Source organism: Podarcis raffonei, chromosome 11 (assembly GCF_027172205.1).
Source record: "Podarcis raffonei isolate rPodRaf1 chromosome 11, rPodRaf1.pri, whole genome shotgun sequence".
Lineage (NCBI taxonomy): Eukaryota > Metazoa > Chordata > Lepidosauria > Squamata > Lacertidae > Podarcis > Podarcis raffonei.
In genome coordinates, this window is record NC_070612.1 from 24,422,800 (window position 1) to 24,444,448 (window position 21,649).

The following is a 21,649-nucleotide window of genomic DNA, read 5'->3' on the forward strand; positions in this document are numbered from 1 at the left end:
CTTTTGGACCTGCAGGCACATGATGGCAGCCCCTGGATATTCCTATGGGTGGGTGCCATCACTGAGTCTTAGGCAGCCATTGAGTCGGAGCCAGGAAGCAGGAGTTGGGGATCAAAATAACAGGGTGGTGTAGGGGTGGGGATGAAGCCAGGAATCAGAGCTGGGAGTCTGAGGCAGAGAGCAAGCTAAGGCAGGGGAGACTTATCACTGCCCAAGTAAAATCCCATCCTGAACAAAAAGCCTTTGTAACTCTTCCTGCTGAGGTGGGCCAATGACTAACTAGGGTTGGTGAAATCGCAGTACCTGAAAATCCTTTACTGGCTAGGGAGATGTTCCCTGGTGACTCAACACACAGGATGCCTGTGGTGGGAAGAACAATGCGGTCCAAGTTCTAACCCTGTTAGCTCCTGATAGTAAGTTCTGAGTCTTTCCCTTGATGCACCTTGAATCTTATATGCTTTCTATCCACAAGTCACACATCGTTTCCTATTGGTTTCATGCCAAGTTACACTTTCAAAGGTAAAACCCTATGTCTCATTGAAATCTATGCTTCATTGAAATACATGTTTCCATTAAGTAGCAGTTTGGTCTTAGCTTCTACAAGTATTCTTCTATCTCTATCTTAAGGTTCCTTTCTGGACATGCAGCCTCAGGTAATGAATTAGTGCATTCCTGTCATACAAACAGCAGTGCATGCCCTTTAGGCTAAAACACTCTTCTTCATTTAATTAAAATGATTACATTTGTATTAATTTTTTTTAAAAAAGAAACTACTCTAGGCTTGTCATTCTTCCCTTTCTATGACATCACCATTCTCGGCACCACATTTTATTTTTAGTTTTCCCCCAAAAGAAAATGCTTGAATGACAGGTAGCCAACAAAAAGCAGGAGTATGCAAAAAGAAAGAAGAAAGAAATGATTAGTGCAAAAGTCAATGGACTATTCTCAGGGAAACACCTAAATAACAGGTTTTACTAGAAAAGAAAGAAATGCACAAAGATGGATAAAATAGAGCAAAACATCTGTCTGCTTCTAAGCTAACTGAACTCATGCACAAATATAACCCCCCCCCCCCATATTTCATAATCTCAGTGCAACTAAAAGGCTCTTCTACTGACAAAATATCTCCTTTCTCACTTCCCACAGCAATTATTTCAGTACAAGGACCTAGAGATGTACAGTTTTGCTCACCATCTCCACACCCATCTGCTTCTGATGTGGGTCCCCCATCTCCCCCATGCACACCCAATACAACAACTGGGGAGAGGGAAGAGAATTTAAATCAACTTTTAGCAGTGAGTCAGACCATGTTTTCTTTCCACACATTCCTCCCTTAAATCTGTCCAGAGAAAGGAGGAAGGGTTGAGGATGAACTTGGGAAAAGAAATGAGAAAAGTCAGTGCAGCCCTGCTGGCTTCTCCTTTTGTTATCTGGAATGGCATTCATTTCAATCAATATCAGAAGCAGCTTCAGCATAAGGGAACTGGGTCTCTTGCCTAATCTATTACTGCTCTTAAAGATATGGAAACATGCCCATGGCTTCTTCTGTGACTCTGTTTGTGATTTTTTAAAAGGGATTTTCTATTAAAATTCCAGCTCATGTTTCCCCACCCATGCAAAATGAGATATCATTCCAAACTTGGAGACAGGGGAGAGAGGAGGCAGGTACAGTCCTGTTCTTACCAGGTATGTGCCACTGTGAACCGCCGCTGTTTCGGTATGTTGCTGCTCAGAAGCATCCTGCGCAAGAGCCTTGGAGAATTTCGAGGGGAGATGACAGGCGACAGCTTAGGAGAAATAGACGAAGACTTCCTGGATGTCTTGAGCTTCTCATGCTGCAACAGGTTTTCCCTCAGGGTCTTCACAAGATCCTCGTTGAGCCACGGATTTTGACAATGTGGATTATCCACTTCAGGTACGGTCAAGGTGTCTGGGCTTGTTTGCTGAGCCATGTTTCCAAAGCAACTGATATTTGCGAAGTCTCTCTATAATGCAATGTGATATTTGTTTTGGCTGCTCTGGAGTTGTTGCTTTTTTAAAAGAGAGAGAGAAGTATTTCCTCCTGCTAATTTTGTTCTGAGGAACCATACAGAGCTTCGACTCCGATCCAGCCTATTCAGATTTCGGCATGTTTCTGCCTACGCTCAGAGCGTCTCTGTACAGATAACGAAGTGCAAAGGGAGAAAGCAGTCTAACTCTTCCGCCGAAGCTGGTAGGCATTGCCACTCCTCTGACAGTCCACTCTGGCGGACTCCGCTCACTCCTGCCGGCTCTGCTCACAAGTGAACACAGAGAGGAAGGCAGAGTGTGGAGCAACAGCTCCTGTGCCAGAGCAATGAGGCTGCCTGTCAAACTGCTGGAACTAATGCACTGCAGCTGCTAGAGTGACTCCTGATTATGTACACAGAAAGGGCTGGGAGGAGGGCTTAAACATTGGCACGCTGGTTATGTTTGGCTATCATTTCCATCTGTTTATTGCTCATTCTGAAGGGAGGGGCTGGGGATGTCAAGGGTGCACTTCTGTCCCACCCTCCTCCCCACAGTACCTGAGCTATGGTTAGTTTTTCTGGGCCGGGGGGGTTAGCTACTGCATTTTGCTGGTTGTTTCAGCTCTTCTTGTTTTCAGCTCCTGTGATTTATATGGCATTGCAGCTTGGGTTAATGACTGGGGATTATGCTGCGATGGATAGAACGTTTTGTTGGGGATTGTACATTGTTTTCTCAGACTGCTGTATCTTGGCATTCCATGTTTTAAAGCTATTGTATGATGGTGTGTATTAAGTGTAATAAAGAAACAACAAATAGTAAAGAAATAATAAATAAGCAAGTGCACCCACATACCCCAACCTTCCCAAAGGTGAACAAATTTTTTATTAGAAAAAAATCCAAGATGAAATATAATGCTCTTAATTGTCCAAGTGTGTGTGTGTATCTCTATAGATATTTAAACAAAACATCAGACTGTATCGTACATGTACAAAGAACAGTTATAATAGGGATGCTTCCTTTATTATTATTATCCTAAAGTCTTAAATTTGTTTAAACAAGACATACGGTTGCATCTCATCTTGAAAGTGTAGATTCCAATACAGTAATTCACAAACTTCATCATTCTTTAAATCTGTCTGGACTGTGCCACTCTTTTCTTCTCTCCTAATATCAGAGCTTGCCATGCCAGATGAATTGCATAATATTATTTTGTAATTTGTCTATTACAACACTTCCATGTTCTAATGGAATATTTAAAAAGAAGAGTAATATTTTTGGTAACAGGTTCATTTATACTACTGTGATTTTGTCAAACCATACAAATGGTAATGTGGCTTGCCTGTCCAGATCCTTTTGACCCTTTTGGTCCACTCTACTGGGATCATCTTTAGGCATTGTTGAGTTGAACAAATAATTCTTAACCATAATGATACCTGGCTTTTTTTTCTAGCCAACTAGCACCACTAGTTGGTGGCTGTAGATTAGTGTCAGTGGGAGAGGTGGAATGCCTTTGGCTCCCAGTTGCTGGGGGTCACAAGTGAAGATTGTTCTCATGTTCTGCTCGTGGCCTTCCCAAAGTCATCTGGTAGGCTACTCTGAGAACAGGATGCAGGACTAGATGACCCATTAGTCTGAACAAGAATTTGTTCTTATTAGCTCAACATCCTAGATTAATTTACCTTACTAGGTAAAGGAAAAGGTAACCCTGACCATTAGATCCAGTCGTGGATGACTCTGGGGTTGCGGCGCTCATCTCACTCTATAGGCCGAGGGAGCCAGCGTTTGTCCACAGACAGCTTCCGGGTCATGTGGCCAGCATGACTAAGCCGCTTCTGGCGAACCAGAGCAGCACACAGAAACACCGTTTACCTTCCCGCCAGAGCGGTACCTATTTATCTACTTGCACTTTGACGTGCTTTCGAACTGCTAGGTTGGCAGAAGCAGGGACCGAACAATGGGAGCTCACCCCATTGCGGGGATTCAAACCGCTGATCTTCTGATCGGCAAGCCCTAGGCTCTGTGGTTTAGACCACAGCGCCACCCGTGTCCCTACTACTCCAAGTTTAATCAAAGTGCACTTTTGACTTTGCCACAAAGAAGTCAAATCAGCCCTCTCAAGAGATGGGTTACTGGGGTGTCATCAAGGACAGCAGGGTTGGGAAACTGGTTGGGATCATTTCCAGTTGCTTCATTTAAAAGAACGATATCACAGAACTGAAAAGGGTGGGGCAGGAATCTGAAGCACCCAACAACAGTAGGGGACAACTACTGCCTTCAGACTCTGGGATGCCTAGGCCTGGACACTTGAGGATTCTGAAACAAGGTGGACCCTCCATCTGATTTAGCAAGACTCTTCTTGCGTTCTTATCTGACTCATGGGGGGGGGGGAGGAATCTACTGGGAAGCTTTCTAGAACAATCAAAATAAAAGAACAACAGGTTTTCCACCTCAAGCACCAGAATATATTGAGTCAGCCTCCTGAAGACAGAAAAGAAAAAAAAAGGAGAAACTCTTGCTGTGCCTCAGAAGCCCAACATAAAAGCCAGGATGTGGTGTACAACCCATCTAATTAGATATCGCTAATTCCCAAGCTGGTAGCTTCCCGTTACCATTAACTATTTCTTAAATGTTACAATTATTGTTTTAGAATGGCTCAGAGTAATTAAGTTAATGTAATCACCATGTCTCTTCCTCTTTAAGATCTCATTTTGAACAAGAGATCCATCTTTGCTCAAAGCTATTATATAAAGGGCACGCTTCAGCTGCTTTTGGCTACTTTTGATGGATGGATATATTTTTCAGCAAGAAGTTTGAATGAAATTTCAGGGCTTCATTTCTCAGAACTGCACCCAGTGCTGCCTAGCTACACAGGAAGGGGAAAAGCTTTTATAAACACCATTACTTTTCTGCTTTGGATGTCAGTGAAGGTAACCATGAGCTAACAACTCTTCAGCCTCAGCATGTACAGCATTTTCTTATTACATCAATGTAAAGTGCTGTTTATCATTAGCAATAAGAGCAGCAGCAGCAGCAGTAGTGGTATTTATATAGTACTTTTCATTTATGAAAGAGGTGCATTTATCATTTTCAAAAGTTGTAGAGGGGATCAGATTACAGATCTATTGAAATCACATCTAACTTGGCCTTTAGTTCTCCCAAACTATTATTTACTAGAGGGTATTTATTTAATGTAAGATTAACTTTACTACTACTACTACTACTACTACTACTACTACTACTACTACTGCTATGGATCCAGACTTTTCTGGACCATATGTGCTGAACCAGATACTTACCTGAAAGTGACTATTCTGTGCATGTCAATTGAGAGTATGTCCCATTGATTTCAGTGAGACTTTCTCCTAAGTAAGCGTGTAAAAGACTGCCATCTTCCTCATGTCAGTATCAAATTCATGCATAAACTATTTTGTAATAAGAACCAAATTCCAGATGCCATTTTGTTTCTTGTAACTGGATATAATAGTTTAGTATTAAAATTGTATGAAAATGATGCAGACAATTGCAATCACAACAAGTATTTCACAAAATGCAAAAAAATGTGTTATTTATTGTACCAAAGTACTTAAAGAACATGGATATCTATTGCCTTGAAAATTGGCATTTGATCAATAAAATCTAAATCTCAACAAATTACCAGTTGCTGCTGCTTCTTTCATTATTATTATTTTACAGTAAATCCATCTTATTTCTTGTTGAGGCTATGATTTCTCAAGTGGTTTGGTTGGAAGCAACTCACTAGTAAGGCTTGTATTGTGGGTTGCCAAGTCAGTGTCAAGCAAGTGATGTTGCCAAGGCAACAGAAAAGGCCAGGGCCAGGCCAGTATAGTTTGCTTCCTGAGGTGGAGGACAAGAAGGTGCATCTTCTTCTCCAAGAGAGGGGAATGGCTGGGGGAGCTTCCCCTGCTGCCTCCCTCTTTCAGCATCTGCCACCTGAGGCAATCATCTCACTTTGCCTAATGATAGGACCAGCCCCAGAAAAGGCTTCCAATCTGATTCTATGAACTACATGAGCTTAGCAACTCCCACAGGATCAGGGGGTGTTGTCCAGACACTTGTCCTCTCATTGGATCCATGACTGCCTCTGGTGGTGAAAATGCAGATGGGAATGAGGCCTCCTTTCACACCCTCATAAAGCATAGCCTTTTCAGCTGAACTGCAGGTGATGGAGTCTGCTAGGCATTGCAACCTACTTCAGTTCCAGAGGTGAGCTGCTGTTTACATCACCACAGGTAGTGCAGCTAGCCTAAGGAATGATCTGGTCTTCAACTCGCTACTAGGCCTCAAACATTCTATCATATCAGCAGCAGCATCCATCCATCCATCCATACACAGTAACATACAAGCCACCAAACCATCAACTTGCATGTTGTGGGAGCATGTTTAAAGAGCTCCTTTCCTAGAAAGAGGAAATTAGTAGCAGTAGAAGTTTAGCAAGGATATTATTATTATTATTATTAATTATTATTCACTGGGAGGTTCCAGTATGAATAAATATTGAAATAATATTTCTTCATTGGTGTGAGAAGAATATATATTTCTGAACAGAGAAAGACGTGTCCTAGCCAATTTTGGTTGGAGGTTCCTTCATTAGCACTCATCTACTTGCCAGAAAAAGCAAAGTTGAAAAAGAAGAAAATGTCCTTTGTTTGAGTTTTAATTGCAAACATCCTCTTGGTATTTATTAAAAATCATCGCTGGTGTATTTAAAAGCCTGACAATGTTATAACACAGCCATGGAAAGTATATATATATATATTGCTATATTAGCCAATTGTATATGACAGCACCATTAATCATTAGTGGCCTATCATCACAAATCTGAAGAACTGTAAAGTCTGCCGAACACATAAGCCTTATCTACTTATTCATGTCAATGCGGAAAATTTTATAACATACCATTAAACTCCCAAGTTAAATTCACTCAGATAGCAATTGAGACGAGAGCAGGCTTCTGCCAGGACAAAGGGTTATGGATCTAAGCTGTGTCCACCCTAAGAGGAAGTGAAAGTTTAACTTGAATTTCAAGTAGTTCTTCTAGCATTGCACAATGAGCAATCGACAATTTAAACACAGAATGTTTACCTTAGGCTCTGAAAAAAATCCTTGCAATGTGATTTGCGTAGGCAACTTTTCCCCCCTGGCCTTTACAAGCCAAACATGCCTTGCAATGAAAATAATATTCATTCATTGCACCCTGGGCTTTGTGTAGCTTTCGTCCCTTTTTTCTTCTAAGGGCATAAAGAGACAGATGCAAATGACTGCTGTTCCCCTGAAAAAGCAAACATGGCTAAGTCATCAGCAGTGGCTCTGCTCAGTTGCTACAAAACAAACACTTTCCTGGCTATTAGCACAGTATGTGGCTTTTTTACTGCTGCATCTCCACATGCACATGCACATGCCCTGCCCTAAAAGCTCAGAGCACACAGTCATTTTTCTGTTCCAGCTTCTTTATGCCAACCATTTCCATTCCATATACATGCTCACATGCAGAAAGAGCCATGTAGGCTGCAAGTGGATGGAACACACAGCTGTGGGGTTCTCTACCATGTTAGCAGCACCAGTAAAATGTGACCTCGATGGGAAAAATCACTGCAAAATGTCGCTTCACACAGTGCCTAGTAAACTATGGAATTTGGCCCCACAAGAGGTCATGATGGCCCAAAAGAAGGATTAGACAAATTCCTTCCTATGTTCTCCCTCCACTGTCACTGGAAGTATCCCCATGAATACCAGCTGCTGAGAGTGTGAGTCACGTGAGAGTAAGGAAGAAAACTTTATTCAGGCCAATAATGGTATTGGCTCATAGCAAGAACTAGGAACAAAAGTCAGGATTCCAAGGGTCATGAGCCAGGCAAACGATACAGAACTGAATGGAAGCAATGAAGAGGTCCCAATAGCTGCCATACCCCTCTCTCTAAGCTATTAGAGACTAGGCAACTAGGCAAAGTGAACTTATTCATGAGACTCACTTTATGAGACCGCTGCACATTTACACATGCGTTATGGAGGTGGTGTCTAGATCTCAACAACAAGATCATGTCCTTCCCCTCTGACTCCAGATCTTCTCCTGCAGCAAGGGCTGTCAGAATTAGCCTGAAGGAAGAGCCAGGTTGGAACTTACCCTGCAAAAAAATTTTAATACCCTCTTATCCAGCCTTTCATTTACTTATAAAAGTCATTGCCACATACAAATGCCAGCTGACCATCTTGGGCTCTTAGATGAATCACATGATACACTTTTTGGTCATCTTCCACTTGGCTTCTTCAAACAATGGCATAAACTCATCATAAAGAGAGTGCCATGAATATGTGTGTGAACACATTGACTCACCCCTTCAACCTCACCTACCCATTTGCCCCACCAAAGAGACCTGAGTCTTCACTATTGGATCGGATTTCAATTTCACACAGCTTCATTTTGTGGGCTCTGCCCCTACAAACACGAACTGCTTTAACACACTTATGACTGAACACCAGAATATTCATAGCATAGTTCGATTAACAAAACAATACAAAAAACAACGCCTCTTCCCCCATTTTTGTATATGTAGTTTAGTTAGCAAATATAAGATTGATCCTGGCTAAGTTAGTTAACTTAATTCCTACTGAAATCACTGAATTAATTTAAGGCATGATTAACTTCTACCATTGTTTTCAGTGGGATCATTGTTTCTAAAGTTTATTAAATTGTTACATTTATATCCAAAGACCCGAATGGGACATAGGTGGTTTTCTCTGCTCCCCATTTTATCCCCACAGCAACTCTGTATTGTAGGCTAGGCTGAGAGTGACCCACGGTCACTGAGCAACCTTCATGGCAGAGTAGGCGCTCTGGCCTCCCAGGTCCCAGTCCAACACTCTAATCACCACATCAGTCTGGATGCAACTGCAGCACTTGTTGTGGGAACCACAGACATTGTTCAGCATGTTGAAGAGAAGATTGGAAGCACACCCTCCTTTCCAGCATAATAGCTTTGTGAATACAGCAAGGTTTTGAAATGGATTAAACATTCAGACACATAATGCACTGTAATTTACTGAGGCCTGCTTCCTGACTATTCTAACTAATGTGCCAGAATGGAACAAGGCATTGCAAAGGCATTTAATCCTGTACTGGATTATAGCTTTATTATGTGTATTTGTTTAATCCTGTGAGCAGGAGTCCCCGGAACTGGATAAGGCCACAAATCAGTCAATCAATCAGCTGATCAATGTTTCAGGCAGGCAGCTTGTTACAAAGGACTGGAATGCCAGCTAGTATATTTATGCTGGTCAAAGTAATTTGCTGATTGCTAGCACCACGTCATGCACCATAAAAACTCATGAACATATTTACATAGAACGCTTGCATTCGGGAAATGTTTGAAATATATTTATTTAATCAAATCAATGCTCACCAGAATAGTACTTATAATTTATATAGTGTTTTCCACTGTTCAAAGTACTTCTCATATTTACAGGGCATTTGTTGGAGGTGGACTAATGTCTTGTCTATTGAGACCCAGATCTCCTGTGCCTCCCCCACTTAATTTTTGTTTTTTTAATGCTTTGGAGACAGCTAGGGATGCTAAAAAGTACAATACCAGTGTGACCCCAGCCTAGGGATTCAGTTATTCAATTATGGTATTTAATAACTTCAATATTTCACAAACCAAGATACAAACTGAAGCACAGATATACTTTGAAGTTTCTACTTCTCTGAATTTTGCAATACACATCTCTAACCAAATAATGTGTACCAAAAATGCATATATTAGGTGAAGTGTGTGTGAAAAAATGCATTGATTGGTGAAAATCACCTCCAAAGTGCATTATATTAGTGGAAATTGCTTGCAAAAATGCACATATTAGTCAAAACTGCGCCAGGAAATGTGCTTATTATGATAAATTAGCATTGGATGCTGACGAATTTTCAAGAGGAAATTTGCGAATTGCTGTGGAAATGTGGAGAACCGAATTTATGATTGGAAAAAATAAGAAAAAGACAGAATCTGAAATGGACAGATTTCTCCATCCCTTCTCCAGCCAACCACAATCCTAATTTGCCCATCGGCTCCCTGTACATTTATGCAGATTGGTGCTGTTGGTTTGTGCTTTAAGAATCTAGCAACAGCCTTGCATGTTGTACCCACTGCAACATGTATGGCTGTTGTCCCCATTGCAGCATGAAATTTGAGGCCAAGGAAGAATAGCTTTTAGAGGTGCAGTAGTGATCTCATTGGCAGAGGCGGATTTAGAATCAGCAACTTCCTGATTCCTAGTCTTATCCTACATTGGTTCTCCAATCAAATTGTTTTAATTATTTGCAGACCTAGCTAGAGTTTTAAATCAGATGTTTATCAGTCATTTTCATGGACAATTCTATTTTTAGACTTAACATTTAAAATCTGCTCTGTGGAAAGTGTATTACCATGAAGGTCCCATTTTTCTTGGGCGCAGCTATGCAGCTCTGGTTTCAATTTTTTTTTAAAAGGATCTAAAGATCCTACTGTGTCGTATGTATATTTGGCATTTATGGAACATAAATAGGCCTCAATTTCCAGATGACAACTTAGAGATACAGTATTTCCAGCAGGAAGGCAACTTCCTTTAAATTCTAAGTGGGAGAGAAGGGAAATTAGGATACTAATATTAATGAGTTATTGAAGGAAGGAGTTATTGAAGGAAGAAGAGTTATAAAGCACATTTAGCAATGCTTTATTCCTCCCTTCCAACTGTGTTTGAATATAAAACTATGCCAACTGATTGAGAGGTGGGTGTCCAAATATGTATCTGAAAGGAATAATCTACTTAACTAAGCAACTCTGTTTTGTAGCTGTGAATGATGCTTGCGTATTTGACTTGGTTTCAGAAATCTCCTCATTATAGCTCCAGTGGCAATCTGACACTGAACTTCAGGGTAGACAAAAGTAAATACTTATTCGTCGATAAATTACTGAATTCACAAACACAAGATGTGGTTATGGATGACCATCACCTTGGATGACTTAAGAGGTGATTAGGCAATTTCATGGAAAACAAATGGCAGAAAAGGCTATCAACAGCTACTAAGTCATGATGACCATGTATACCTCCAATATCAGTTGCTGGGGAACACAAATGGGAGAGTGCTGTTGCACACGATGTCCTCTTTGGGGGCTTTCCAATGGCATCTATTTGGCCAGTGTGAGTCCAGCATGTTGGGTTAGCTAGAAAGGCCTTTGATCTAACTTCCTGTATTTTTCTCTTTAACATAAAGGCACTTCTAGCCAATTACTGCCCAAGACTTCATCATGAGCACTCCCACCCCCAGTAGCATCTCAAAAATCTGTTTCTGGGTGCAAGATAAATTGAAGGCCTTGTCAGATGGCAGGCGAAAGGAGAAACTAGATATGGGGGTAAGCTATGTTTCTGTCTGCCCAAGTCATATAAAGCAGGAGTGGAGCTGTGGGTGTATGTGTGGATGGGTGGCCAATCTTTAAATGAAAAAAAATAAAAATAGGGGAGTGGGGAATGAAACACACCGCCGTCCCTGCCATAGTTTGTTGCACTTCATTGCTTTGTGCAGTTTGCTTCTGGCTGGCTAAAGGGCTGAACGTGAGCCACTCTACAGTGTGCTTTTGTGTGTATTTCCTAAACAAACTGAGTGCTTGTGAGTTAAGGCAGAGGAGGGGACAGGTTTTGTGCATCTCCCCTATGCAATCCTATTCCCGCGGACTGTCTTGCCAGAGTGGTGCATGCTCTGGTTATCTCTTGCTTGGACTACTGCAATGCGGCAATTGGACTAATCCAGAATGCGGCAGCTAGACTGGTGACTGGGAGCGGCCGCCGAGACCATATAACACCGGTCTTGAAAGACCTACACTGGCTCCCAGTACGTTTCCGAGCACAATTCAAAGTGTTGGTGCTGACCTTTAAAGCCCTAAACAGCCACGGTCCAGTATACCTGAAGGAGCGTCTCCACCTCCATCGTTCTGCCCCAACACTGAGGTCCAGCACCGAGGGCCTTCTGGCGGTTCCCTCGCTGAGAGAAGCCAAGTTACAGGGAACCAGGCAGAGGGCCTTCTCGGTAATGGCACCCGCCCTGTGGAAAGCCCTCCCACCAGATGTCAAAGAGAAAAATAACTACCGAACCTTTAGAATACATCTAAAGGCAGCCCTGCTTAGGGAAGTTTTTAATGTTTAATAGGTTATTGCATTTTAGTGTTTTGTTGGAAGGCGCCCAGATGGGCGGGGTATAAATAAATTATTATTATTATTATTATTATTATTATTATTATTATTATTATTCATGTGACAAAATGACCACCCCATAAAACATACATGTGGTTGCCCTGTCATGTCTAATCATTCTTTTCGAATTTCATCGCTTAAAATGGATCTCCCACATATGGATCCTTATGCAGCTAAAACAAGCACCATCACACACACTAGGTGGAGATGTCCACAGACTGGGTGGGAGCCCAAGGTTTGCAGGTATACAAATATCTACCCATCTATCTACCTCAGCAGCCTTTACCATACTGGTCCCCTCCCATCAGCCATAGCCAGCCCAGCAAATACACACATTCCCCCCAAAACACAGTCCAATAAAGTCTGAGCATGCTCAGTGGCTACAGAATGCTGAATGGCTGTTGAGGGAAGCAAAGAATGTGGATGGGATGGAGGGCACAGCTGGCTTGTTGGAACCCTGAGCAGCAGCACTCAAAATGTTGCAGGTTTCCCCTATATAACACAAGAGGCGCCCCACGCCATTTCAGTAACTTATGATAGTAGCAATGCCTCAGAGAAGAACCACCACACAGAATCTGTTGTTGATTTTGTAATTGTGCTCCACGAAGCCTAAGCTGGGAAACAATGGGAAACTGCGCTAAAGTGACATTGCACTTGGCCCTTGAGTTTTGGGGAAGATTCAAAAGGCCTTTACGTAATCATTTCCCTGAGGGCAAGGAAGAGAAAACAAGACATGCACACAGAGAGAAAGCTACCCAATGACTCAGTTACCTGGGCTTGTCATTGGACCACACGTGGAAAGGTGAAAGCAGCAGCATGGAAAGGGAGCTACAAAAGCCCAGCTTCCTGAGCTTCAAGGCTAGCAGAAGACAGTGACCCCAAGTCATGCTCTGCATGCCATTTATTTCAGAGGCATATGGAGCTGGCGCTATTGTTGAAAGGCAATTCTCACAAGCCAACTAAAATAAGAGAGCCATCTCCTCGTTCCCAAACACAGGATGATTCATCGCTGAGCTCTGAATCGACAAGCACACAGAGCAGCCGTGGAAATAATGCACTTCCCTGGGCAACGGAAGAGGAGCCTGCCTCTTCATGCCACTGAAGCGGGTAACTGCACTCACAGGTCTGTGCAAAGCACAGTGTGCGTTTCCCCCCCCAGCTACAAGAAAGTCACGACTTAAAGGAGAGCACCGTGGTGAGTGGGAAAAGCTGTAGCTGTTGTGAACACAAGAAGAGCCCTTCTGGAGCAAACCGAATGCCTCTCATAGCTGCCTTGACCTAGCCTGGGAGCATTGAAAGAGAGGAGGATAAAAAATGGAGGGTGGGGAGAAACAGATGGAGCAATGGAAGGGGGGGAGCCCTCTGTGAGCCATCAGTTCAACCATATAGCAAGATACAACCTGTCTCTCTCCTGGCAGAGAGAGGGTGCTCCCCTGTGGACTGCTCATTGTGAAATGGGTGCTTCTCATACACCTGGCAATCATCTTGGCAGGTGTTGTACCTGAAGAAGGGCCCTGAGGAAGGGTAACAGCTCTGATATACAGAAAATCCCAGGTTTGATCCCTGACATCTGCAGGTATGAAATCCCAGAGAGCTGCTGCTTTTCTGTGTAGGTGGACCAATGGTGCAGTTCAGTACAAGACACCTTCCTATCTTCTTGCATAAGGCTCCTCTTACGTGAACCTGCAGGGACGCGGGTGGAGCTATAGGTTAAACCACAGAGCCTAGGGCTTGCCGATCGGAAGGTCGGCGGTTTGAATCCCTGCGACGGGGTGAGCTCCCGTTGCTCAGTCCCTGCTCCTGCCAACCTAGCAGTTCAAAAGCACGTCAAAGTGCAAGTAGATAAATAGGTACCGTTCGGGCAGGAAGGTAAACTGCATTTCCGTGCGCTACTTTGGCTCCCCAGAAGTGGCTCAGTCATGCTGGCCACATGACCCGGTGGCTCCCTCGGCCAATAAAGCGAGATGAGCGCCGCAACCCCAGAGTCGGTCACGAGTGGACCTAATGGTCAGGGGTCCCTTTACCTTTACATGAACCTGCCTGTTATTCTATGAATTTCTCGCCCAGAGGTCAGGCATGTGATAACTGCAGGCAGGATTTCTGTAGAAGTGGTGCCCAGACTTCAGAATGCTCCCCCCCCCCCCGGGTGGCTCAGACTGGGTTTGTTTTCTTTCTGGCGCCAGGCAAACCCCTTTTTCTATTTGCCCAGGCTTTTCTGATTTGGTTTTAATACAGCTTTATTGCTAAATGATTATCTGCTCTGCTTTTATTGTTTTATTGACCTTATCATCATGATTGATTCTCCTGATTTTATATAAGCTGTTCCGGGAGCCTTACTGATGGAAAAGCATGGTGAAAAAACGCCTTTAAAAATCTGCAACGTCCATATTCCACATTCACACAGATTCCAGATGTGTTTTCACAGTATGGCTTGTATTGAGCTGGCATCACCTGGAACATGAGCCAACAGGCACAGCATTCTGGAAACATGCTGAAGGATTATTGCTGCTTGGGACTGGACTTGCATCATCTCTGCAAGCCGGACGCTAGACTATAAGCCTCCCCATGGAGTGAGGTTCCTGCTGCCTGCTACTCCCTACTTGCTGTGGCAAACAGATATTCAGGTTACGCATCAAGTGAAGGTGGGGGCCGTGACAGAACTGGGGAGAAATCAAGTGAGAGCAACCATAGCTGCTTTATCTCCTGTTGCACTGGAAAATTTTAAAAGGGAGGCATCTGGGAAATACTTTCAGCCATAGCAGCCTTAGGGACCCTCCAGGCATCATTTTTATTATGCATTTGTGATTGTGATGCTATTGGGATAATCATAACTCTCATTTATATCCCTCCATTCTTCCAAGAAGCTCAAGGTGACACAAATGGTTCTCTTTGTCCCCATTTTATCTTCACAACATCCCTGTGAGGTGGGTTAGACTGAGAGACGGTGACTGGCCCAAGGCCACCCAGTGAGCTGAGCAGGGATTCGAACCCAGGCCCTGGCCCAACATATCAACTACTATACAACCTTGTGATCCTGCTTTCAACACTATTTGAGCCTATGGAAGTTTTGGGGCAGCCATGACTTCTTTTCCAATCAGTGCACATCCTGGAATTTCCTGCTCAAATCCTCTTAACTTTTCATGCCACAAATTTTCTGTTTTGGTTTTGTCCCACTTCCACTGCCCCATAGCCCCTCCAGACAGCAACAATGTCTTAGCATTGGGGAAGCATTGCAGGACAAACTAGTAAAGCAAAATAAGCCTGCCACAGAAACACTATAATTGTGTCAAGTACATGTTGTTGAGCACAGCCTCAATAAAACACCAACCTGACATTTGCAGAAGAGGGAGAAAACTCAGGGAATGCTCAGGGGAAACATTTCTAGAACACCTTACAGCACATAGGGGCCAGAATACTAATGATAACAATCACCTTGTTCCAAAGGTTAGGGAGGTTCCATATCTATAAATAAACAGAAATAATACATGAGAGTAACTTATTGCAGGGCTACTACGGAACTGCAGGCACAGATCTAGATAGTTTTACATAGCTGCATGCAACTTTAAAGGACTGAAAAGCAAAACAACTATTTGTCATGCATCCATCTGCAATAGGTGAGAAAAGCTAGTAACTAAAACTTTGGCAAAGTAAATTGACACATGCATTTGTTGGTAATGCAAGGTGGAATACTCCCTCTAGCGGTCAACTAGGAGGAAAAATGAAACTTTAATGGAGGAAATTTCCTGCTCCATTCATGCAGTGGCTATGCTCCGAAGAGAACGTGCTTGGAGAAGGAGGGTCTGTCTCTAGAAACACAGGGCTGTACGAGGTGAAATCAAGATGATAAGCTGCAAAAATCCCATTAAGGCAGAAATTATAGAACCCATAGATCATAAATGGTGGTGACAGGAAGAAAACTGGGTGAGATGATAATGGCCTCATAATAACAACTCACTTGGGGTCCAAGGATCCTTTGGACATCTGTTTCTTGAGCAGGTGGTCTCAGCCCCACTACTAGAAGAAAAAAGCATTCTGCTGGGAGAGCTCAAGCTCCTGGTCTAATTAGTAGCTCTCTTGATCCTGCATTTCTGGTCTCAGCTCTGAACTTTTAGTCTAATAGTGACTTAAAATACAGTGAGGTTGTTTACCCCGCTGATTTCAGTTGGCTAGCTTTTCCATTAGCACAATAAGGATGTATTGCACGCACACACAAACACCCCAAACTCCTATTCCTGAAGCTGATGTGGAATCATAGAATTGTAGAGTTGGGTTGTACATAACCTGAGGGTTATCTAGTCCAACCACCTTAATTGCAGGAATCTCAACAAAAGCACCCACGACAGCTGGCCATCCAAACTGTTTGACTGTCAAACAGCACATAGTGTCAGAAAGTTCTTCCTGACATGCCTTCTAGAAGGCTGAGGCAGGCAAGGGCCCACAGCCCAGCTCCCTAGCTGGCCAGGTGGGGCTTGCTAGCTCTGGGAGAGGGTGTGTGATTCCTCGGCTAGAGGAGGCTTGGAACAGGTGAGGGGCACATGCTTCATCAAGCCCAGATGCTGCAATCAGCATGTGAAGTACAAAACAGAAGCAGAGCTGAGGTGCTGTGTCTGCTCAACTGCCCATATTTTAGGACCTTGAGTTGGATGCTCCTGGACCTCTGTGGGACTGTGCTTTGGGTTTGGATCCTGACTGCCGGACTTCAGAGTTGGCTATTTGGATTGACCCTGGACTGCATTTCCTGACCTTTAGACTTTGGACTTGTGTGGATTGACCTCAGACTTTGAACTTTGGACTTGACACACTGACTTGCTGCCAGGTAGCGCCAGGGGGTCCAGGACACCTTTTGTCCAAGTTGCTCAGCAAGGCTTCTCTCCCCTCCCCCTCCTTCCATACACTACAATTCCCCATTCAGTTCTTGCAACAGCCGTATGGCCTGGGTCAGGCTGAGAGCCCAAAGTTAACTAGTGAGCTTCATAACCAACCAGCTCTCCTTGTTCCAAGTTGGACTCTTCCAGATCCACCATACTGGCTCTCATGCATATTTGTTGCAGGCAGATGGCACATGAACAATATTTTGACAAGGGAACCTACACATCTTAACCTCCTAAAAAAAGACGGAAGGCTTGGCATATTTCCCATGGCTTACATAACCTTCTCCCAAACCTCATTTTTGACAAATTCAGGATTCACCCATGCAACAGCAGAGGACCAGGTACGCTGCAACAGGCATTTGAACTGGGATTTCCCTTCTCTTCATAGTAGCTGGAGATCAGCCATTGCAGCGTATACATTTTAGGGTAATTAAATAAAGCTGCAGTGAAGCACGGTAATGTGCTACTTGGCATTCTTCCAATCCACTGTCAGCCAAAAGGCCTAATCTTATGAAAGGCTGTGAGCTAGGAAACGTGTGGTCCAGATGGCAAGCAAGAAATACTGCGCATGGAATATCCCTGACCTGAAGCATCATGTAGGTAGCAGTGTAAGCCTACCTCAGATATTTGGGTGGGCACAATAGAGTGGGTCAGTTTTGCTCTGGCAGGACCACCAGCCACTGCTATGTGCACTCTAGTCTTACCACCCCAAATGGCACTGATACATAATGTTTACATAGTAACATAAGAAGAGCCTGCGGGATCATGCCCATGGCCCCTCTAGACCAGCATCCTGTTCTCACAGTGGCCAAATACCGTATTTTTCGCCCTATAGGACGCACCGTCCCATAAGGCGCACCTAGTTTTTTTGGGGGGAAATAAAGGGGGGAAATTATTTTTTCCCCCCAGGCGCGGGGCTGGGGCGGGGGAAGCCCGAGCTTTCCCCGACCCCAGCCCGCAGAACAGACAACTCTCCGCAAGGCGTGGGAACCCGGCGCCAGGCTCCCGCACCTTGCGGAGAGCTGCGCAAAGCCTGGGCGCGCTGAGTTCTGCGCGTCCAGGCTTCAGCATGCAGGCAACTCTCCGCAAGCCTTGGGAGCCCGGCGCGGGCTCCCACGGCTTGCGGAGAGCTGCGCGAAGCCTGGAGAGCGAGAGGGGTCGGTGCGCACCGACCCCTCTCGCTCTCCAGGCTTCAGCAAAAGCCTGCATTTGCCCCATAGGACGCACACACATTTCCCCTTCATTTTTGGAGGGGGAAAAGTGTGTCCTATAGGGCGAAAAATACGGTAGATGCCTGTGGGAAACCAACAAGCAGAATTCATGCACAAGAGCACTCTCCCATCCTGTAATTTCCAGCAACTGGGATTTGAAAGTATTACTGCCTCCAACTGTGGAGGCAGAGCATAGTCATCATGGCTAGTTAATATAATAATAAAAAGAAGTAGCTATTTTTGACATTATATTGTAGATTTTAGGGTGTAGGGGCCGCAGTCCATATACACTGTCCTGGGCCCAGGAAATCCTGTTGGTGTCCCTGGCTGTGACTTCCAAAAAAGCAGAAAAAGAGAGAGAGAACCATAAAATAATGGGGACATGCCTTCCATCAACCACTAACCACCCCATTAACAGGCAAAGCAACATATCAGCCACCACTGGGCTCACACACAGAGAGACGTACTTTGCATCTCAGAACAAAATGGAGGGTGGGCATGCAGTCCTGGCAGCCAATGAAAGTTGGGCATTTTTAAGGGTGTGTGTTCAATGCAGGAGACAAAGTCGGTGCAAAGAGCAACTGACCAGGTAGAGGAAAGCGTCCTGTGTACACTGTAGATGTTTGAGGTGGAAGTTTGGATACTGGGTGAAGAACAAGCCTTCCTGAATCTCCCCCACCTTACCAGCTTTGGCCCTTTGTTCTCTGGGTTGATGTCTGCACTGCTATCCTGGACCCGGGATGTGATAGCACTGTTGTCTGAATCGGTCGCTGGGCCATTGCTTGGGACCGAGACAGAAAGCACAATTATTCTCCACCAGATGGAATATCTAGCAAATGTTACATTTGCTTTATATGTGTCACGATTTTGAACATCGGTCTGCTTCTTCCAAAGGAAACAGGCAGTTGGGTAGAGGCAATGAAAGGGGGGAAAGTTCAGCAAACCATCAGTAATCCTATTTCACAATTGGGGAGAAATGCTACAGGGGAGACTCAACTGACTTATACACCCCTTGATGTCCGTGGAAGTGTTGGAACCCAAGACAAGAAGAGGAAAAGACAACTGAGCAGATATTGGGACACTCTGTCAAAGTAATAAAACACATGAAAACCAAAGCAGAAAGTAAGGGATTAATAGGTGATGAGAAGTACAAGACCAAGTATTGAGATTGGGACAAAATATAACAATAACAACAACAACATATTTATACCCCGCCCATCTGACTGGGTCCCCCCCCCCCAAGCCACTCTGGGCGGCTCCAACAAAATATTAAAAATATGATAAAACATCAAACATTAAAAACTTCCCTAAACAGGGCTGCCTTCAGATGTCTTCTAAAAGTCAGATAGTTTTTTTATTTCCTTGACATCTGATGGGAGGGCATTCCATAGGGCGGGCACCACCATCAAGAAGGCCCTCTGCCTGGTTCCCTGTAACCTCACTTCTCGCAGTGAGGGAACTGCCAGAAGGCCCTCGGTGCTGGATCTCAGTGTCTGGGCTGAACAATGGGAGTGGAGACGCTCCTTCAGGTATACAGGACCGAGGCCATTTAGGGCTTTAAAGGTCAGCACCAACACTTTGAATTGTGCTCGGAAATGTACTGGGGAGCCAATATAGACTGCAAAGTTTTTTTGTGTAAATTCAGGTTGAGGAGGGATTAATCAAATAATTATACATTTGTTTTAGAGCTGAAAATGGACTCCTTAATTCCTATGTTGTTGATTGTGCATTAAAGCAAAAACAAAAACATGAGGGTGGGTGTTTTCGACCTGCATCACTTACCCTGCCCCAAACCTTCACAAATCACCACTGCCTTTTAAAATAACGTTACTATGCTTATTATGTATTAGTGTCAGTCTTCTAGGAGGTTTGCTTTCAGAAAGGCAGGATACAATATAGTGAAATAGTGACAGATGAAACAACACCAGGTATTTTTAGAAAGTAATTGCTAGAATCCTAACACACAGCCTTTGCCTAGGGAAAAGAAATACATTCATAGCTGTATGTGAACAACTCCCAGCTTTGGCGATGAATGATGTTGGAAAAAGTAAATCAATGAGTGATTGCTCTACATCAGGGATGTCCAACAGGTCGATCGTGATCTACTGGTAGATCCCTGGGAGGTTTTTGTACTTTGTGGTCGATCGCTGGGTCCCTTTCATTAGGGTTGGTAAAACAGAATCCGGCCCCACCCCCTTGTCCCGCCCTCCACTGTTGCACGATCTACAGAGTGGAAGACGGAGATTACTCAGTGAAGCTGTATGTTTCCCCAGCGATCTGTTAGTGAGTGGCTGTTCCCCTTTCTCCTTTGAGAAATTGGGGCTTTCCTCAACAGCTTTTCCCAGCACCCCAAAAAAACAGGGCTTTCCTTCCTAAGAAAAGTTCAACAACTTTTACCTGAACCCCCCAAAAGAGGGTAGATCCCTGCCAGTTTTTAATTCCATGAGTAGATCACGGTCTCTTGGGAGATGGCCACCCCTGCTCTACATTATATTTCAGCAATGTAATTTAAAACTAAAGTGATTTGCAAGAGTTGTTTGTGCCTCCAAAAATTGCAATGGAGAGGACTGCATGGTGAGAGAAAAAGGAATTATGACATTTGGCAGCATTTATAAAGCTTTATAAATTTATAATGCTTTATACATTTATAAATGTAATGACATTTTAAAAGTCCCCTGAAAGCATTTCCTTTATTGTTCACAGTCATACCCCTGCTTGGGTTATTGCCCACCACTGAAACGCCAGGGTGTAAGCTTGATGTCTGCTGCTATGTAGAAGTCTTCAAATATGTTTCCAGTAAGGGATGCTGGAGAAGTCTGACAGGTGAGGAAGCAGAAACTGCTCCAGCTTGTGTGCTAACTTACACTAGATAGCAAGACGAACAATGTAGTGTTTGGTAGAAACCAAACTACAGTGGAAGAGTAACAGTTATGATTGTTACAAATGCAGGTTGGAATGGAAATTGCTGCCTTCTTGCAACCCCAGTTCCAGTATCCTAGCAAGTTGAATGCTTGTTTCATTTGCATGTTCAAGATAATGTATATAAACAAAATTGAATCTGGGACACCTGGGTTCAGGTCCTACGTACACCATAGATTCACTGAGTGGCTTTAGGGGAGTACAAGGGTACCTCTGGTTACAAACTTAATTTGTTCCGGAGGTCCGTTCTTAACCTGAAACTGTTCTTAACCTGAGGTACCACTTTAGCTAATGGGGCCTCCTGCCGCCGCCACCACACGATTTCTGTTCTCATCCTGAGGTAAAGTTCTAAACCTGAGGTACTACTTCCAGGTTAGCGGAGTCTATAACCTGAAGTGTTTGTAACCCGAGGTACCACTGTAGTTG

General features: G+C 43.9%; 1 protein-coding gene across 5 annotated transcripts in view; it reads right to left on the bottom strand.

Moving 5' to 3' along the window:
* The window catches only part of PDE4D (phosphodiesterase 4D), a 634,082-nt gene that overhangs the window by 371,919 nt on the left and 240,514 nt on the right, over nt 1-21,649 (bottom strand). Inside the window, exon 1 of one of the 5 annotated variants that reach the window (XM_053408757.1) lies at nt 1,684-2,347. The exons of the other annotated variants lie outside the window; for them this stretch is intronic. Coding sequence (XP_053264732.1) covers nt 1,684-1,952 — 269 coding nt within the window. The 5' untranslated portion in view covers nt 1,953-2,347. Of the gene's footprint in view, nt 1-1,683; nt 2,348-21,649 lie in introns of those variants that run through there. 5 annotated transcript variants of the gene reach the window in all.